The 21,898-nt window shown below is 34.3% G+C and overlaps 1 protein-coding gene across 5 annotated transcripts in view; it reads left to right on the top strand.

Moving 5' to 3' along the window:
• SV2B (synaptic vesicle glycoprotein 2B) overlaps positions 1–21,898 on the top strand; it is a 170,682-nt gene that overhangs the window by 135,018 nt on the left and 13,766 nt on the right. For all 5 annotated transcript variants that reach the window (XM_074295081.1, XM_074295084.1, XM_074295082.1 and 2 more), the window contains 6 exons: positions 747–836; positions 5,371–5,481; positions 6,176–6,264; positions 7,273–7,437; positions 16,170–16,303; positions 17,532–17,732. In XM_074295081.1, the coding sequence (XP_074151182.1) occupies positions 747–836; positions 5,371–5,481; positions 6,176–6,264; positions 7,273–7,437; positions 16,170–16,303; positions 17,532–17,732 (790 nt within the window). The remainder of the gene's footprint in view (positions 1–746; positions 837–5,370; positions 5,482–6,175; positions 6,265–7,272; positions 7,438–16,169; positions 16,304–17,531; positions 17,733–21,898) is intronic.

The following is a 21,898-nucleotide window of genomic DNA, read 5'->3' as shown; positions in this document are numbered from 1 at the left end:
AGATTATCACAGATTATCACAGAAAGAATTAAAGAAATATCTCATGAATTACCATTATTAAAAATGTTCATAATGAAGGATGATAATAATATTTAACATTTGTACTTCAGAGCTAATTTCATTATCAAAAGCACGGATTATTTCACTGGTTTCAGTATGCCTTTTACAGATACAGATCATAAAAGTTTAATAAATATCTTTTAATGCAAAGCACTGTAATATGCAATTTTTCCATATCTAGACAATCTTTATAAGTTGCTATGGTGAAAAAACCCCAAATTAACAAAGCCTCATCACCTGGTAGTCAATCTTCTGATAATAAATCTCTTGACATTTAGCCAGGCTGGTTTTGAAGTGATAGATACACATATGTGATGGGGTTTACATTCAAAGCTTTTCCAACTTGGAAGGAAATGCCAGTTCTCATTCTTCTGACATAAGTTTTGTGAACCATGTCAACCTGCAGTGAAGAAATTGGGTCCTGGATACTTTATAACGAAAACATCATTCCTGTTTTATATATGAGATTAACAGGGAATATTCATCAAGAGTTGAATGAATCTCAATGACTAATGAAAAAAAAAAAACTTAGAAGGCACCAAACATCACCATATCTTAGAAGGACTTTTTCTTCCTTAGGAGTAGGAAGTATGAGAGAGACATCCTCCTCAGACAGTTAAACAAAGGCAAGATGAATAGAGATTGTGATAGTTGATTTGGAATAATACTTCCTTTGACTTTTTCAGATGGGTAAACATGATGAAGCCTGGATGATTCTTAAGCATGTGCATGACACCAATATGCGTGCCAAAGGTGCACCTGAGAAAGTATTTACAGTAAGTATGCAATTGCCTTCAGGAAACCAGCTATGACTCTTTTAAGACAGGTGTTCTCTGCATTAACTCTGATAAGCAATCCACCCAAACAATACCTTCTACTTTTCCTCCTCACTGATTAGTTTTCATCACTTCCATCAATGTCTTCTTCAAAACTCATCTCCTCTAGGAGTAATATCTGAGCACATTGACCATTATATCCTCATCTACTCCTTTGTGAGACTTGTACTTCCAATCTAAATTATATTTTTCCCACTTTCTGAAATTTCATGACATTGGTCTAAAATTTTAAATGAATGTCTGTTTTTAGTTTCCTCACTTAAAATATAAGCTCTTTAGAGAAGGGCATGGTGTCTTATCTATGTCACACTCTAATATATAAATATACTAAATATATGTTATTTGCTAAATAGTGACTATTAACTAAGCTTTTAGGAAAAGTTATTCTTAAATCAATCCAAATGGACTTATCCTATTTTTCAAGTTCTGGGTTATTTATTGTTCCTTCACAACACTTTGCAATGTTAGGAGTACACTTTTTTCAAAAAAAAAAAAAAAGAAATCCTTCCTTTAGGATTAACTTTGATATTTTGGTATTCTAAAGGTAAATGTGATACTTTTTACATGAGGACTAACATTTATTTTTTCTTTTTCTTATTCATTATTTATTTTTAACATTAAAAATATGTTTTGAATTTTCTCTCTTCCCACTCTACTCTCTGAGGAAGCATGCAATATGTTAACAATTATATATATTTCCATATTGTAAAAAAAGCAAGAAAAATAAAGAAAGTGAGAATATTATACTTCAGTTTATACCTAAAGTTGATCAGTAGCATTTTGGATTATTGTGTCTTTTAAAGTTGATCTTCCTTACAGTATCACTGTTACTATGTGCAATGAATTCTTGCTTCTGCCCACTTCATTTTGCATCAGTTCATGTAAATCTTTTTATGTTTTCTGAAACCTTGGTCATTTCTTATAGTACAATAGTACTATCCATCACTCCATCACAATCATATGCCATGGTTTATTTATCCATTCCATAATTGATGGGCATCCCCTCTATTTCCAATTCTTTACCAATTAAAACAAAAGAATTGCTACAAATATTTTTGTACATATAGATTTTTTCCTTTTTGTTTTACCTATTTGGGGGCACAAACTAGTAGTGGTTTTGAGGGATCAAGGTATTTTCACAGATGTTTAGCCCTTTGGGCATAGTCCTAGATTATTCTCTAGAATGGTTGGACCAGTTCGCAATTCCACCAACAATTCATTAGTGTACTTATTTTCTCTTATCTCTCCTAGCATTTGCCATTTCTGATAGTTGTGAGGTAGTACCTTAGAATTGATTTAATTTGCATTTTTCTAATATGTAATGTAATAATTGAGAACTTTTTACCTATATGCTTATAGTTAGCATTTATATTTTCTTCTGAAAACCAACTGTTTATATCCCTTGACAATTTTCAATTGGGGAATAAATCCATTTTTTTGTATTTTAATAATTTTTATTTACCAGATATATGCATGGATAATTTTGCAACATTGACAATTGCCAAACTTTTTGTTCTAATTTTTCCCCTCCTTCACCCCGCTCAGATGACAGGTTGACCAATACATGTTAAATATGTTAAAGTATAAATTAAATACAATATATGTATACATGTCCAAACAGTTGTTTTGCTGTACAAAAAGAATCGGACTTTGAAATAATGAATCCTATTTTTATTTGTCTCAGTTCCTTATAGATTTGAGAAGAAATTTTTTTGAGAGAAACTTACCATAATTTTAAAAATATTACTTCATTTTTTATGTACTTTTAATAAAAATGAAGTCTGCTTATTTTTTTAATTAAATCTATTTTTACTTTTACTTTGAGATCCTAATTACTACCCTGCCTTTAAAAAAAAAACTTCAGCCAAAATATAACAAATCTTGTTCTAACACCTTATTTTAACTCTGTGTATATATGTGTGTATCTTTCTGTTTCAAGTGTGTCTCTTGTAAACAACATATTTTTTGAAATCTTGTATCTAATCCTTCTGTTACCTGTTTCCATTTTGTGGGTGAACTCATCCCATTCACATCACAGTTTTGACCACTATGTGTTTCCTTCCATCACATTTTCTTCTGTTTATCTTTCCTTTTCTCTTTCTTTATCCTAACCCTCCTTAAAAATGTTTTGCTTCTGACTACTACTTAGTCTGCCCTCCCTTTTATCACTTCCCCTCTTTATCTTATCCCCTTCTGTTTTTTCCTTGTGCATAGATTACTGAATGTATGTATGTATACATACATATATACATATATATGAATAAGCATATATGTATACTACATATATATGTATATCTTTTTCCCTCTTTGAACTAATTCTGATGAGAGTGAGGTTCAAACATTGCCTTCCACGTCTCTATTTGCCCCTTTACCATAAAAGCTTTTCCTTGCATGTCTCTTTTATTTGAAATATTTCTTCCCCCTTCTCCCTGTTCATCCTTTTCTCCCTCCTCAGCAAGGAGACACTGGTCACTGTGTGAACTCCAGGCGGTCCTCCACATGACTCTCCTGTTTGACTGTTTCTTCTTTGTATCACTTCATATTGGTGTTATTATTGGTGTTATTAGTCTAAACTTTTCCAAAAGTCAGACTTGAGTTCTCTCCATAGCTTTTAGCTGAATGGTGCTAGGTGCTCCACATACTGCGATGAATTTCCTAAACCCATCTGTCTAGTCTTCACTGTTGCACTAGTTTGCTATGGAAAATGGGATGACTGTTTTCCCCAGTGAATTCACAAACTGAGGTAGAAATAGGTCAATTTATAATTTAGAATATGGATCTGAGTAGTGTGCTCCAGTTAATTGTAATTTAAAGTAATTGTACTTTATTTTGTCAGCATGCTAATGCTCAGATCTCTGTGGGATTTTGGTTAATATTCTTCTTAAAGATAAAAGAAGAAAGAAAAGTAGGATATAAATTTGGTTGCTATTTTCTATGTATTAGAACTAAAGCAGTTTTTAATGGTAAAAAGTATCTTTGTGGTATTACTAAGACATGATTTCAATCAATCCAAAAAAATCTTAAATCAAAGAACTCCCACAACATATAGTAGTAGTGTGCATGTAAGGGTGTGTGTGTGCATGTATACATGTGAGATGTTTAAGACTTTCCTGGGAGGGGAAAGTGTTGCTAAAATATAGAGGACATTGATTTTTACTCCTTTAGGAGGGATAACAATTGAACTTATTGTATGGGCAATAAGAATAATTACTTAAAATACCAGATGGTGTCCTTCCTGTCTAGCCCACCTATCCTTTTGTATCCAGCTGGGGGACCTTCACCATCAATTTCTTGGTGAGTTGTTTTGGCCACGGACACCAGACTTACTAGATTCTTCTACCTTTTTGAGTTTTGCTGATCCCGAGTGAGTTCCTTAAAACAAGTTATATAGTATCCAAATATCATGAAAAATGCAAAGGAACAATTATTTGTTAATATTATTAGTCTTATTCTAATTTCATTTGTTATATGGATGATAACAAATAATATTTGTGAACATTTCTTGTGATGATCTGAAGTAGTTGGCTATTATCTTATCTAATATCTTAAGTGCATAGAAAAGGGACCTTATCCTTAGATACAGGCCCCTACTCTGTCCCTTATGTTCATCGAGGTCTTTCCTTTTTGGTCTTTCTCCTTTTGTTGATCATATAATACTACCCCATGTTTTGTAAGCAAAGATGGTCATTTCCTATAACAGGTTACTAACTGTATGTTGGGTAGACTGTAAAAACAAATTTGCATTGTGGATGCTTCTAATCTCAGCTTTACTCTATCTATATAATGCAGTGTGGCAAAAAAGAAAGAGCTTTGAACTGGGAATCAGGAGAGTTAGATTCTAATCCTAGCTTTGATTAGCTATATGGTCTTGGTTCTCAGTTTTTTTTCCCATCTATAAAAGAGGATGAATAATATTTGCTTCATTGTACTGTTATAAAGATCAAATGTGATACTACAATCGTGAAATGTGTCATTATGACTATTCATCCATTTCCATAGGTCGTAAAATAGAGAACAAACTAAACTTTAAGTCACATCTTATTCTACCAGTGGAGCATCTTATTCTACCAGTGGAGCAACCAGGTTTCATGAAAAAAATAATGGAAGCAGATTAAGAAGAACCTGGCCCATCAATAATCTTTGAAATTTGCTACCTACATGTATATAGGGAAGACATTTAACTTCTCAGGACCTCCATTTCATCATCTGAATTATGAATAACATTGTTTCCCGCTTTTTTCCATTGACTTGCCATAGTTAAGATGAAAATGGTTCAAAGAGAAAGGTAAAGTGATCCATAAGCTAGGAGCCGATGTATTTTTTCATTGAGCTGATCTTTTCTTACAAGATGTTTAAAAATAATTCCAAAGCCAGAGTTTTTTATATAATAGTTAAGAAGCAAAAAGTTGGAAAAACATAATATCACTTTGAGTTTATACTCTTCAACTCAGATTTTATTTTTTTCTACTTTCAGGTATCCCATATCAAAACTCCCAAGCAAATAGATGAGTTCATTGAAATACAAAGTTCAACAGGGACTTGGTACCAACGTTGGCTGGTTAGATTTACCACTACTTTTAAACAGGTATGAATATGAATGATTGTTTCTCTTGTGGGAGTCTAGCTTTGAAGGGATTTACAAGCTCAGGGAGGAGAATGAATAAAGATATTGGATAATGTCCAAAAGGTGCCTTACTGTGCTGTGCGAGGCAGTGCCTGAGTGTGTTGGTGTCAGGAGACTTGGCAGATAATAATAAGTTATAAAACCTTGGGCAAATTATTTAAGCATTTTTCAGTTTTTTCCTCTGTAAAACGAGGAGGCTGGCCTTGATTATCTCCAAATTTTCATCTCCTTTATATATCAGCTAATAGAATCATATGGCTTACAATTGTCTGTTTTCAACAAGGAAGCATGTAAGTGTAATCTAGAAGAGATCCTTCTGAATGTAAAGGTTGTTCTTGTCTGAAACTGAAACCCATATGCAACTTGATTACCTGAGGTCCTTAGGTGCCTTGTTTATTTATCCTTTCAACATTTGGATCTGTGTGTTTTACATTATATTTTTGGACATTTCTTTATTTTCACTGGACTGAAGATACAGGACTATCTATCATGGATATTCATGGACAGCAAATCTATACCACGTGAGGATTCAAAATGAATTATTTTACCTCTAGGGACCTGCCTATGATTTTCAAATTTCAGGCAGAGATCAAAAATCAACTTGGTAATGTCAATGAAATCCTTTTAGTAACCACTCTTTGATTTGGGTTTGTAGGTCTGGGACAATGCATTATACTGTGTGATGGGTCCATACAGAATGAACACACTGATTCTGGCTGTAGTTTGGTTTACAATAGCTCTGAGGTGAGTAAGTTTGTCCTTGTCCTAGCCAACATTTTAAGAATTTATTAATAACATCGGATATGAACCTATAACATTACTAGTACTTTAAACTGCATGTTTCAAGTAAATGATTTTCTAAATTTGTTTATTTTAGTCAAGCAGCATGAGTTCAGATTGGCTCTGATTTTTCCTAGCCAGATTATCATCTTTCCACTGATTTGCTTTTGTAAAAACTACAGGAAGATTGGTCTGTCCAATATGCTAGCTATTTTCATTATAGCATAAGCATAAGGGAGACAAGGGGTATTTGTTGGATCCTCTTATCAAGTCTTTTGTCCCATGTATAGACAAAAATGTGATCTTGGCATTAATACTGCTAGAACAAAATAATTGGAAGAAGAATAGAAATATTCTCCTCTCATTGTCACAAAATAAGTAGAGGCAAATTTCATAAAAAATCATTCCTGTATCCTCAACTATCATCCTAATCCCTGCTGCTTGGTTCAAATCAATTTGAGTAAACTTTAGATTCTATAAGTCAGGAGACTTAGACTAACAACTGAAAACTAGTGTACTATGGCCATAAGTATTACAAAAACATAATCCTTTGTTTCCTTCATTGTTGTAGAAGTGAAATTTAAGCACAGTGTTAATCTCATATATTCCTTAGAGACAAATTTTTCTAAACAGACTCTTCAGTGCATCCATGTCAGGATACAGATTAAACTAAGAGGACTCACTATGTACTAATTTGAGAGGGCAGATTTACACAGAACCAAGGTCATCAGAAAATCAGGTAAATTTAAACACCAAGAAACAAGCAAAAAATAAAGTATATATATATATATGCATGTGTATGTGTGTACACACATACATATTGAGAGAGAGAGAGAGAGAGAGAGACAGACAGACAGACAAACATACATGTACACACACAGAGGGGAAAGAGAAAGGGAAGGAGGGAGGGAGAAAATATATTAAAAGGAGCTCTATGTCCCGATACTCTGATCTTCCTTCTTTTTGCTGCAGTTACTATGGCCTAATAGTTTGGTTTCCGGACATGATTCGCCATTTTCAAGATGAAGCTTATAAGGCCAAGGAGAAGATCTTTAAACATGAGCATCTAGAACATGTCACATTCAACTTTACACTAGAAAACCAGGTGCACGAACATGGAAGATTCTTCAGTGATAAGTAAGTGAAAGAGCTTGGACTTCCCTCATGTCAGAGTGGGAGGATATAAAACAACAACTGTTTCTTAGGAGAGAAAAATAGGAAATTGAACATTGGGGAGCCACTGTATAATTTATTAATATATTGTAGACTGCATATTTACTCTGATATACTGCTTTACACCTTTATTCAATCTGATCTGATGGCTTTCTACACCTTTGGCAGTAATGGAAATAGTTATTTTTGCTCAGATTTTTTGAATTTGAGAGCCCCAGTCCTGGGATCTCCTGGATTTGTAGGCATATATATATATGTGTGTGTGTGTGTGTGTGTGTGTGTGTGTGTGTGTGTATGTATATATATATATGCCTTCTATTACTTACCATTACTTATTATGATTATACAATTATGAATCCATGAAAGAGTTACTAGTGATGGGGTATATATGAATTTACTTTAAAAATGGACCTGGATTTCACTGGCATAGGGAACTCATGGTGATATTGTTTCTTCCCATGAAACAGATTGCTAGCTGTTCTTCTATGTGCAGTCTTATGGAATTGCCTAAGAATTCTGAGGAGTTGTTATTTGCTCATGCTTATATGATAAGCCAGGGGCAGGATTTGAACCTAGGCCTTTCTAGCTCTGATATTTACTATCTACTCATTATATCTTACTGTTTCTCAGTTTATATATTTATAATTTCCCAAATTATATTTCTAATTTATATATTGGAGATACATTCAATTAGGCACATGATTCAATTTAATTGAGGTTGTCTGAGAGAGTATATTGTTATTTCTGCTGCTAGATAAATCTAAAAGGAATCCATGAATTTCTCCATTCAAACTGAATAAAGACATAAGATAGTAGGTTATTGATTATTATTTTTTTCAGTTTTAGGTCATTTTAAATTTCATCCTTATTTATCTGACCAAATGGTATTTTTTATTTGGAATTTTGGCCAGCTTCAGCTATTCCTTCTGGAAAATATGGCAAAAGTGTTTATTTAGAATTGAATAGAAGATAATTCTTAGAAAGAGGCTTCATTTCAGTGTATTAATTTCTTCTGAGATATCTGAAAATTGAAAATTTTCCTTGATACATTTATTACATTTAAAAAAGTAGAGATAAAGTAATATGTATGTTGATGGTATGGGGGTGAGGGTGGAATTTCTTTAATGGTGAATTAGTAACATTTCACTGATCTAATGACCAATCATTCAGCTACCTCAACTACCTATAACCTAGATGAAAACCTAAAAGCAAGCCAAAGATCTTGAACAATTAAAACAATGTAATGAACACTTATTAGACACCAAATGTGTGCCAGATACTGTAGTAAGCACTGGATATAAAGTGAATGTTTAAAAAGTCTATACATATTTATTTGGCTTATAAGAGAAGCCCAAAGTTAAAACCTTCTCATTCTTACATGTAATTCTAATGGACAATATCTGACATCATCTATTAGCTGATTAAAAGAAGGAAAAATATATTAATATGAAATGAGGATATGTTGTGTTGATTCTAGAGACAGACATATAGGACAGTTAGGAATTGAGTAGGAAAACTATGTGAAGCATAAATGAATACTTAAAAAGAAACAGTTGCATAATTATGGTAATCCAACATATTTCAATAACTCAAGGGTATTATAAGACATTTTTATAGGACTGTATTATAAAATAGTGTAGTAATTTATATTTGCATGATGATACTGAGTTAACAAGGAAATTTAATTTATGTTAATTATATTGTTTTTAAGAGAGAGAACTATGAAGGTATCTTTTTTTGAAAAAAAATGCATTGAACATGGTTTTGATCAATTGGAATATTCTCCTATGTGTAAAACATTCCCTGATGATGCTGGATAAATGAGGAATCACATGTTCTAGCATTGTACATTATGAATTTTGATATGGGAAAGTCATGTTCTAAATCTACCTCTGTCATTAAAAATCATGTAATTTTCATCAACTCACTTAACCTTTTGGGGGCCTTAATTTCCTCAACTATAAAATGATAGAGTTGGACTAGATAATCTCTAAGGTCCTTTCTAATTCTAAAATTATGCAATCCTCCAAAATGAATAAGCCAACAGATATCATGAACATGTGGACAATATAAATGGATTCTTGCTGTGATACCATTTGTTTTGGAGAAGAAATTCATTAGAATAAATTGGAACTCTTTCAATGGTATTAAAGCAAGAAACCTTACTTGAGTAATTTCCCTCATAATCTGGTTTGACGGCATTGACTCATGGATAGTATTATTTCAAGGATCTGGTGTGATACATATCTTTTTATCATGTCACTTTGTTTCTTGGTGATTTTGGTTATAAATTTTTTGTAATAGTTTTTTTATTTTCAAAATACATACAAAGATAATTTTCAACATTCACCTTTGCAAAACTTTGTGTTCCAAAATTTTCTTGTTCCTCCCCATCCCCTTTCCCTAGACAGCAGGTAATCCAATATGGGTTAAACATGTGCAATTCTTCTAAATATATTTCCACATTTATCATGCTGCCCCCAAAAAATCAGATCAGAAAAAGAAAAACGAAAGAGAAAGAAAAAAAAAAAAAGCAAGCAAATAACAAAAAAGGTGAAAATACAATGTTGTGAACCACATTCAGTCCTCATAGTCCTCTTTCTAGATACAGATCTCTTTATCACAAATCAGTTGGAACTGGCCTGGATCACCTCATTGTTGAAAAGCTTGGCTGTAAAATATCAATCTAGCCTTTAGATCCTTTGAAGGAATGATAAAAGTCCTTTGTGATCTCACCACAACATATAAATAGGTGGATTCTAAGACTAAACTTTATTTGGAAAGTGGATTTTATTAATTGAATCACTCATTTCCAGTTTCTTCAATTCATCCTAATCATGACTTTCTTGCTTTAGAAGTTACTCTAGCAAGTCCTGACAGGAATATGATGGATAAATAGGTAGGAGCAACAAATCAGTTAGCTTATGAGAGGGGAAAAAACTCTCTTTCCTTAGGTCACACTGACATCTGGTGGTCTTCAGTAGGAAATAACTTCTTGCTTTGGATTCCTCTAATCTGATTCTAAAAATCAAATGTTTTTCTCTGCTTCCTTATGAAATCTTTTAACAGTTATATTCTTGTGAAATATGATCATATTAGCTTAGATATAGATTAAAAATTCTTGCACAGAACCAGGAGATCATTGTACATGGTAACAGCAATATTATACGATGATCAATTCTGATGTACGTGACTTTCCAACAATGAGATGATTCAAACCAGTTCCAATGATCTTGTGATGAAGAGAGCTATCTGTATCCAGAGAGAGGATTGTGGGAAGTGAGTGTGGATCACAGCATAATATTTTCACTCTCTCTGTTGTTTGCTTGCATTTTGTTTTATTAATTTTCTTTCCTTTTTGATCTGATTTTTCTTATGCAGCAAGATAATTGCATAAATAAATGTTTACATATGTTGGATTTAATATATACTTTAACATGTATAACATATTTTGGATTGCTTATCATCTATGGGAAAGGGTGAGAGAAAAGAGGGGAAAATTTGGAACACAAAGCTATGTAATGGTCAATGTTGAAAAATTATCCTTGCATATGTTTTGAAAATAAAAAGCTTAAACCCCCCCTAAAATAAATAAATAAATAGAATAGAACATTATTCTAAAAAAAATTTCTTGCATAATTTGCATATCCAAAAAAACCCTCTTTTTAAAAGAAATCTCCATTTCCAGAATGTTCCCCAGTTCAGGAAATTCTCTTTAAAACCTAAGCATATCAGTTCCAAGGACCAAGGAACCAAGAAAGAGAGCCATTTGGTAGAGTAATTTTCCAAGATTTCAAAAGCGGGTTAGAACAAAGGTAGATTGAAATTGAAATCTTAATCTAAAGTGACAGAAATGGCTTTCTCAAGTTTCTTCATGGAAGCCAAACAACACTTTAGCAGAAAGAGGCTTCTTTTTCTAGGCATTGAAAGTCTCATCTACTGGGTTAGGAATTACCTCAGGGATTGGGAAAAAATGATAACATCATAATAAATCAGGATAATATATAAACACTGGGAGATTTACTAGACTACGCTTATACTATTAAGAAATGAGGAACCATTTCTTCACCCCTATCACTGTCTTAAAATCTTAAGGATCTTCAAAACGCAGTTCTTTTTATAAAGGATTTCCTGGTCTTTCCTTCTATAGCATTTTGTGTCATTCTCAAGAAATTTATTACTTATTACTTTATTTGAACTTTGTTAAATTATAAGTTCTTGAAAGCTGAAATTTTATCTATCTTTATAGCCACAGATATCCTAGCATAAGATCAATCTTAAATTCAGCAAATATTTGTTGATTAAAAAAGGTGGTTTGGAGGAAAAAAAAACGAGTGGAGAAATTGATCAACCATCTTCCAAGCAAGACATTTATTATTATTTCTCTCTCATCTCAGTTCAGTTCCTGCCCCTGATACATTCTGGCTTGGCCCACTATCTGGCACATGAGAGTGAATTAATAAATATTATATTGATTTACATATTAACCATGTACTACAGACAAGTTGCCAATCTGCATTGGTGGAAGGAATTTCTACACCATAAGTTCCTTCTTAGATAAAATTATAGTTATGGACCGCCCTATCACCTCTCTAAACTACAATTTAGAATTCATATAATTAATCAATCAACATAAAAAACAAAGACAAGATACAAAGTCAAAGATACAAAGACAAAAATAAAACTGTCCTTGTCCTCAAAGAACTTACATTGTATTGAAGAAAACAAAATGTCTACATAGAAGTATATATAGCATATATACTAAGTAAAGTATGATGAAATTTTTTTTTTGGGAAAAAGGGGGGCAACTCTCAGCTGGAGGAAAAATCATTGAGTAGATTCAGTCCAACAAAATTCAGATAGAAAACACAGGTATCAAATAACCAGGATACCTACACATTCTATAGCACAAATTGAATGGGAAGTTATTGGACTAGTATTTTCAGGTTTTCCAAGACAAAATCTCATAATGCTTAAAAAAGTGACAGCAAAACCATCATTCTAGCTCAGTCAGCATTTTCAATATCACATCAAGAGTCAAGGCATTCAACATTATTGATTTATGAAAATCTATATATGAAGAATCTAAAATTCATATATCACTGCAATCCTTATGCTAAAATCTGGCAGGGCTGATCTGTCACTTTGGAATAAGAATTTGGCTATAACTTCTAGTTGCCACTGAACCTCTGCAGTTTGTAGTGAGGTTGTACAGTGCATAGAGGGTTGGACCCAGAATCAGGCAGATCTCAGTTCAAGTATATTCCAGTTTTATCTCTGTGACTTTAAGTAAGTCACTAGATCTCTGTCTTATCTTCTTCATTTGTAAAATCAGAGTAATCACAGCATCTACTTCTCAGGATTGTTCTGGGGGATAAAATGAGATAGATTTATAAAGTGCTTTGTAAATCTTAAAGAGCTACATCAATATTATTGTGGTCTAATCAAATTCATCTAGAAGAAGAAGGATATTAGTGGATTTGCCAATATCCATCAAAGGACTTGGAATTATATTTTGAGTACATTTATAAATGCACTAGCTTGGACTTAATACAACCACAGACTTTCCTAGTTCTTTTAGATGTATTACAGGATTATAGATTAGAATTGGAAAGGGCTGTAGAGGCCATTAAGGTCCAACTTTTCTCATTTCACAGATGAGGAAAATGAGGTCGAGAGTTTAAATGACTTGCCAAGAGTTGCATAATTAGTAAGTGGCTGATACATGATTTGAACTCATCTTCTTGATTCTGAGTACAATGGCCATTGTTCCACCTAACTGTCCTACTTCCCTTGTTTTATTTGGATAACTTTGGTGGAATGGGTGGAAATATTCTATTCTATCCTATATTATACTTCACATAAGACAACCTTTTTTTTTTTTTTTTTTTTTTTTTTTTTTTTTTTTTGAGGTAAGTGATAGAGTTAGGAAAATATCTCCTATCTCAGTTCAGTTTCTGTCCCTGACAAAAACTGCCTTAGCACACTATCTGGCACATGGGAAGCAACTAATAAATGTTAAATTGATTTGCATGACCATGTATTATGGACAAGTAGTACATTAGTGGAAGGAATTTCTAGACCATAAGTTCTATGACCCTGGTAAAATGGAATTGGTTCCTTACATGAACAGACTGACAGGTTTTGTTATTGTATATGTGATGTCTTTGCATAGAAAAAATAAAAGCAACATCATAATATATTATGGTATATTGACACTTCAGCTCTCCCTGTTGGTCTCTTAGATCCATGCAACCTTCAAACAGTCTACCCTAAGCCCAGTCATCCAAGGAAGAGACAATTCAATTTGATGGAGCTCAATAATACCTACTTTTGCATATCCTAGTAGCCCTTTCTTTTTCTTTTTTAAACAGAAAATATCTAACATACTATTTCCTGGTGTTGATTTTCCTCGATTCCAATGCTCATGCGAATAAATCTAAGTAGAGAAATTAGGAATTGGGCATGAGGGGAAGCTGTGCTTTTTTATAAAGTTTACAACAACATTATAGAAATTAACTTGAATTGACTATAGAGTCACCCCTTGTGAGTGGGCAAATGAGTATTAGAAATACAATGAGGTTTCCAATTGATGTTCAAGTAATGGCTCTAGTAGGCCCAGATGAAGTCACCCAGAAGTCCAAGCTTGTGATTTAACTCCACTTTGGAGCTTGGAAGGAGACAAAATTTCCCCCATCTGACACTTCCATTTTTTGGTGTCCTGATGCTGACAAGGGTCTCTGAAAGTTCCTTGATGTCACTAACTCATCTATGGAGGCAAGGCAAACTTGTTAATGTCCTACTCTTGCAGCTCTGACTTTAAGAGCATTTCCAGTTGCCTGGAAATAGGTCACAGGTTTGTTTATTTATTTTTTTGGTCCTTTTGACTCTCTGGGAAGAACTTTGTTATTTCTTTGTTAAAGAGGGATGTTAAACAAGAAAAGCAATAGGCTTCCAGAATAAAATCTGAAGCATAGAACTGTATTCATCAGATGTTTTATAGCTATTTATCACTTACTATTATAGAAGAATAAAGACACAGTTTTGTTATACTTGGGTAATTTAGGTGAGGGCTAAAGGTGGAACTCCAAACTTATTTTTTTCAGACCACACAAAGATAGGACTGGCTTGGATGGGTGTGCTTGAACCCAAACTCTTTCCCTAGTAAGGATTATGTGCTTTTGGCTCAGGGGATGGCCAGAGCAGTTGGGGCTCAATAATACCTACTTTTGTACATCACAGTAGCCCTTTCTTTTTCTTTTTTAAATATAAAATTTTCAATAAACTATTTCTTGGTGTTGATTTTCTTTTCAATTCCAATGCTCATGTTAATAAAGATTATCTCAGTAGAGAAATTAGGAATTGGGCATGAGGGGAAGCTGTGCTTATTTATAAAGTTTACAAACACATTACAGAAATTAGCTTGAATCTTTGAATTCTAGAATGTGTCTCATAAGCCTATCTCTTTTCCTTCCTCTCATATATCTGAAGCTTTTACAACTCACTCAGAGGAATATTTCAAGGCCTGTGTACTTATTATCTTCTTCTGTGATTTATGGCTCTTCTATATCACTTGCCCTTGGCAGAATAAGTAGATCACTAAATACCCCATGACTGCTTTATTTCTTTGTTAAAGAGGGATGTTAAACAAGAAAAGCAATAGGCTTCCAGAATAAAATACATTAGGTTTGTAAATTCATGTGGAACTGAGCCTATCATCTAATAGCAGAGGGATTATTTTTTAATCTGGGGAATTGTCTCAGGCTTGACAATGACTTTGTGAACTCTCCTTTGAGAGGGATAAGGAGTGGACCATCACACATGTCAGAGCTTGTCCTATTTTAACCTTCAAGCATCATAAGTTACCTCCTAGTTATGATGAGGTTCTGGAGAAAAACTTGATTGTTATGCTAAATGATAATTGAATAAGTAATTCAAACACTGAGTAATGAGGTAAGGTACAATTCTTTCTAATTTATAAATAAACAAATAGCAAACTGGGAAGAATAGATTAAGTATGTCAACCTTGTATTATATCACTTTCAACTTCTCTTATGTATTTATGTCCTGTTTGTATTAAAGGAAACTGCGTACATGTTGCCAGAGACAGCCTAATGTGATAAATAGAAGGTGGGAATAGGAGTCAGGAAAACCTGGGTTGAAAATATCCTCTGATACTTATTTGTTGTGTGATCTTGGGCAAGTCACATAATCATCAGTGATTTGTCAACTTTCTTAACTTTCTCAAATAGAGGCAGAGTCCTGTGAGCTGATTATTGACTTATAAAACCATAAGAGCATTATCTATGTTGTATTTTACTTATTTTGTTATACATTTGCCAATTTCATTTGAATTTAGTTCAAGTGTCTGTTCTTGGATATCTCTGCTTTAGACTGTTGTGATATATGGGAGTAAGAAAATTCTAGCCTCCAAGAAATCCAAAGGCAAATATTGTCTGATATGGGTTTTATGTGACCTCCAGAACTTGGTGCAGTGTTCTCTGCTTGTGGCAGATGCTAAACTAATGCTTTTGGGATTGATTTGAATTGACTATGGTGTCAAAGTGTCTTATCCTGCAATATTCTCAGCAACTGTCTTTAGTATCTTCTGTTTTGTATTGGCATTTCAAAACTTCATTTTTACTATGTGAATCTTTGTACTTGAGTACCACTGTAAGGTGATGCCTTTTCTGCAGGTTCTTTAAGATGAAATTCAAGAATGTAATCTTTGAGTCTTCCATCTTTGATGAATGCTACTTTGAAGATGTGGTATCTACTGGGACTTTCTTTAAAAACTGCACCATTGAATCAACCGTCTTCTATAATACAGGTAACAGCACTATCAGGCAAACACTAGGCAGAGATGCTTAGCTCAGAATAGCTCTCAATAATAGTGATCATCAATACTGAAAGACGGTATGGAGTACTGGATAAAGAGTTGCCCTTGGATCCAGAAAAACTTGGATTCAAGTCTTGCATCTGATACTTTCTGGCAACGTGACCTTAACCAAATTTCTGAAGTTCTCAATGTTCTAGACCAGTGTCTTAGACTAAAAGGTATGAACAAAATGCTGTACTCCCTAGATAGGAGTGTTTTCATACAGGAGTTCATTATACCATTGAAACCATAGGACCAGCTCCCCCTTTTTCTCCCTAATAATAGCACATGTGCACATAGTGTTTCAAGGTTTATAAATCATCATGACATTGCTGGTTCCTAGGATAGCCATCTGGAGGATGTCCTCATCATCAATGGAAAGAACATTCAGAAAACTTGAATGGGATCCCAGTTTTACCCTTTAATTATTTTCATGACCTCAAGCAAATTGCTAAACTCCACATTTCAGGGTTTTAAAAAAATCTGTGAAATGGAAATAAGAAGACTAAGTAGGCCATCTCAAAAGACTACAGAGAAGATGAAGGGAGGAGAAGGGAATAAGTATTTATACATCTCTTATTGTGTTTCATAAATATTGCCTCATTTGAGATGATGTCAATGCCCTTGATAACTGCAGAAATAAAGGGAGTTTCCTTACTTAGGAATTCTCTATATTAATGAAATTATGAGTACAATCTCTGTTCCTATGATTATTCTTTGTAAGGTCAACTTCAAAAAATTAGGGATGTCCCACAAGTATTTTAAGCTTCAATGAATAATTCATAAATTTACCATACTTGAATTATGTAAATTTTAACTCTTACTAATTCCAGTTTTTAATTTTAAACCTGATGATCTCTTTCTTACTTAGAATTTTGAACAGTTAATTACATTTTTAAAAGGTTTCTCTGTCTACCTACCTGAAAGAGCTATGTACTGCTTTCACTTGGAGAACTTCCTTTGCTAAATATTGACACGTTCCTTGCCACATGGAGACAGCTTAAGTTTATGATTCACCTATCTGTCTCTCTGCCTCATCCATCCTTCTTAAATTTCAACAGACATTTATTAAACACCTATTACAAATTCAAGGCACAGTGCTAGGAACTGGGAGAGAGAGCTGAAGATGAGATGCCCTCAGCGAGTTTACATTTAATGAGTAAACTTCTTTCCCTTACAGATCTCTATCACCATAAATTCATTGGTTGTCGATTCATCAACTCCACCTTTTTGGAACAAAAAGAGGGATGCCACATGGACTTTGAAGAAGACAATGACTTCCTAATTTATCTTGTTAGCTTCCTTGGCAGTCTGTCTGTATTGCCTGGCAACATTGTATCAGCTCTGCTTATGGACAAAATTGGGAGAATCAAGATGATTGGTGAGCTTGGGGACAGTGATGGTGGGTATACATATAACTTAGGAGACTTGTTTATTATGCCAATAAGCACTTTTGTGATTATTAAGAAATCATTTATTCTGTCTGTGACGCAGTTTTCTCATCTGCAAAATGAATAGAATCATACTTGCTCCCTTTATTTCACAAAGTTTTTGTGAGAATGTGATGAAATAATAATATAAAGGTTTTTTTGGTTTGTTTTTGTTTTTAATTAGTAGACAAACCTAAAGAGTAGAAAACTTTGGTAAGGGAAAAACTTGTTCTAAAACATTGTGCGTAAAGAGAAAGTTATCCCCCTACTAGGCAGTTGGGGTTAAGCCACTTGCCCAGGGTCACACAGCCAGGGTGTCAGAGGAAGATTTGAACTCAGGTCCTCCTGACTTCAGGGCTGGTGTTCTATCCACTGTGCAAACAAGCTGCCCCCAAAAGTTATGAAGGGTAGAGAATGCAGAGAGAGTACCACATGCCAATTTATGTTATGACCTTGTAACTCTTGGGATAATCCCCTTACCCCATCTCCTTTTATTTGTCATGTAGAGACATTGCAGTGTAATAGAAACCACACTGGTCTAGCAATCAGAAGGGTTTGCTTAGGACCCAGTTCTGTTCTTTATATGTTGGATGACTTTGGGCAAATCACTCTTTGAGCCTAATGGCTCAAATGGCAACAACTGCTCATTTTTTATAAATAGGTAACATTTTGAGGGAATAGATTTCTCACTCTTTTAATATTTTACAGCTATTAGGCAAAGTTGAGAAGAGAAACATACCCCTCCTTTCCCCCCCTCATAATGAAATCCCTAGTAGATAATGTTAATTTATAGTTGTTCATATATTAAGTAGTGGAATAAATGTACTTTCTTTCCTTGTTTCTTTCCTTCTTTCTTTTCCCCTTCCTTCCTTTCTTATTAGTATTAAGTGACTTATCCAAGGTCACACAAACAGTGTCTGAGGTCAGATTTGCATTCTGACACTCCTGTCTCAAGGACCAGTATTCCATCCGTTGTGCTACTTAGTTGCTCATAGAATAACTATTTCTTGAATTGAATTGAATTATTTTACCGGCTGTAGGCTTAAGATGATTTTTAGAATATAAAGTAAAAGGTAATAATGGACCTAATAATTATAGTTTTAAAAATTGTCTGTTGACACTTTTTTCCCCCACTGGCATATATATTTTCCCACCAGCCCTGAATTATCCCTTGTAAAAAGAAAAAAAAAAAGAATGCATAGAACATTCTATAGTACCCCACTTCTTTGCTGATAAACATTTTTATGTTCTAATATGTTCATAAGGACAAATACTTAGTTAAACATTAAAAATTATCTATTTCCAAAGGTTCCATTCCATAAAAGTCTGTTGGGGGAGGCAGGCTCTCATCTCCAGGTACTCCCCAAACTGTCATTCCTGTCTGTAAGAGCCCTTCATTTTCTCTCTTTCCTCCTCAGCTCTGCGGGAAGTGTTGACAGTATTGTCTCCCTCCTCCCCTCCCAGTTTTGGTTTTTCTACTTAAATATTCATTTTTCTTTGGAGGGGTCCATGCCTCACTCTGCTAAGTGGGCTTTCCTCCCTCAGCTCTTTTTCCCTCCCTCATTTTGGGACCCATCAGTGAAATTTGCTTCAACTTCCAAAATTTCAGAGAAGTCCCTCATTTGAAGAAGATTTCAATTTTCTTCCAGTCTTCCCCTCCTCTCTCCCCCCCACCAAAAATCAATTCCCTCCAAAAGAAGAGAACCTGGGGCAATAAACAGAACACTTCCCATCACCATCTCTTTCATTTTCTGCCATCCTTTCCACTTAATGCAATTTCTACACTGGGCTCATATCTCCAGTTCCTAGGTTTCTGTTTTGTGTTGAATTTGCTTTTTTCATATTGAAAAGATGCCCCCCCATCCCCAAAATAAAAAGGAAATGAGGGGAAAACCCTATGAAACAAAAAGATTCTCTATTTCCCATGTGCTTAAATTCAAATATATGCTTAAATGCATACATATGCATTGTGTATGTATATACATATACATACACATGCATGCATATACACCTGCACGTGTGTATGTATGTGTGTATGTTATATTATGTGTATCCTGTACAAAGGCATACTGGAAAGTTTTTTTCTGACCAGTTCATTGATATAATGGCTTTGTCTTTGGCCTAATTTTCTCTGTCCTGGAAATCTCAACCATTCAATAGTTTCACTTATCATCTATATGCAGATGACTGCCAAATCTGTTTCTTTCATCCTCTATTTCAAAGAGCTTATTACAGTTTTTACTTTGATGTCCTCCTTGTACTTCTAACTCAACATTTCCAAAAGAGGAAATTCCCCACCCTACCTCCTCAATCTGTCCTTCCCCAAACATCTTTATGTCTGTTGATGGAATTACTGTGGAAAGTTGACCTCCCCCCCCCAATTCCTTGTATAATCTTCCCTCAAAGAATTGTGATTTGATCCATTCATCCCTCCTAACTATCATCCCATTTGTTTTCTCTTTTGTGACTAAACTCCTCAAATAAGAATGCTGTAACGGATGCCTCTGCTATCCTCTCCTTACTCTATTTCTTCTAGCACCCAGTGTTCTAAGTAATGTGTAGGCCAAACTATGTCGTCCCAATAAACTTTAATGTCTCCTTGTAATTTGCAGCATCAAATAGAATATTCTCTGGTTATCAAAGCTGTTCATAAACTACCTCTATCTCTCCTGACCTACCTTTCCATTCTTCTTACACCTTTCCACATGTTCTGTGATCTAGTGATACTTTTCCTCAAAGAAGACATATCTCCATGCCATGCATTTTCATTGGTTTTTTTCCCCCATACCCAGAATGTTCTCAATTCTCCATGTCTGCCTCTTGATGGCATTTCCTTCCTTGAAGTCCCAATTAAAATCCTACTTTTTGTAGGAGATAATTCCAATTTCCTCTCAGTTTCAATGTTTTCCCTTTGTTATTTCCAAATCCTCCTAGATATAGCTTGCTTGTTAATAGTTTTTGCTTGAAAACAGATGTTGGCTTTTGTCTTTCTTTTATCCTCAGTGCTTAGCACAGTGCCTGGCACATCAAATGGGCTTAATAAGTAATTATTGAATGACTGGTCAACCAGACACAACATGAGGAATTATCCAAAATTTTAAAGCTGGTTATTGTCTGAAAAGACAAAAATTCAGAAAAGAATAATGCTGATGATACAGATATATAAATTCAGTTGTGTAAGGTCTGATCTTTTAGCTACATAACATTTTAAGGTTTATAAAACATTGTACAAATATTATTTCATTTATCTTTACAACAATCCTGAGAGGTAAGTGCAAATCTATAAAATGGGAGTAACAATTCTATAGATGGGGCAATAATTACAGATCTGTAAAACAGTAATCAAAACACCCGACAAGGCAAGTAAAATGATATCAAATAATTATACATATGAAATCATGTACAACATATTTACATATGAGACATATAGCAAAAAGATGCAAAAATGAGAAAAATTGTACTTCATTTTATGTAGAGGTGGATAGCATTTATCTTGAGTCATTCAGAATTGGAAAACTTCAGGTTTTTTTGGGCTGCTGTTTTCAGAGCTAATTCTGGGAAGGGGGGGTTGAATTTTTTGGGCCTTCCAGTATGTTGTGATATGTGTAGAGGCATGGTCACTGCTCTCCTGGTCTATGCTCTGGGCCACTTCTTCCCTGCAACTGCAAGCACTTGACCCTAGTCAGATCACCTCTCCTGCTATCTGAATAACTTGTGCTCCTTTCAACCTTAGGATTGTGACCAAGCCCCTATTCTCCTGTGATCCTTCACAAGACTTCCTCTTTTCTTGGAACTGCACCCCAGAATTGCATATGGGCAATAGGATTGCCAGTTAACACTAGCTGCTCCCAATGCCAACAGAGATTTCTTATAATTTCTTTCTGATCAGTTATCTAATCCCCTAACCATCTCTGGACTGAAAGCACCCCAAGACTGCCTCCAAGGCCCTGTACTGGTGCTTCTGTTCCCTGCAGTGTCACAGACCTCTCTTGTTGACTTCCTAACTTGTCTTAGGCTGGAATAATGTCCCATTCAATCTTTTGAGGTTCTACATCTCCAAACTTCGGTTTGAAGAGTTCTTTTTAAAGTCCTTTGGGGAGAAATGTTAGAAGGCTTT

Source organism: Sminthopsis crassicaudata, chromosome 2 (genome assembly GCF_048593235.1).
Source record: "Sminthopsis crassicaudata isolate SCR6 chromosome 2, ASM4859323v1, whole genome shotgun sequence".
Taxonomy (NCBI): domain Eukaryota; kingdom Metazoa; phylum Chordata; class Mammalia; order Dasyuromorphia; family Dasyuridae; genus Sminthopsis; species Sminthopsis crassicaudata.
The sequence above is the reverse complement of the archived record's forward strand: the minus strand, read 5'-3'. Positions and strand labels throughout refer to the sequence as shown.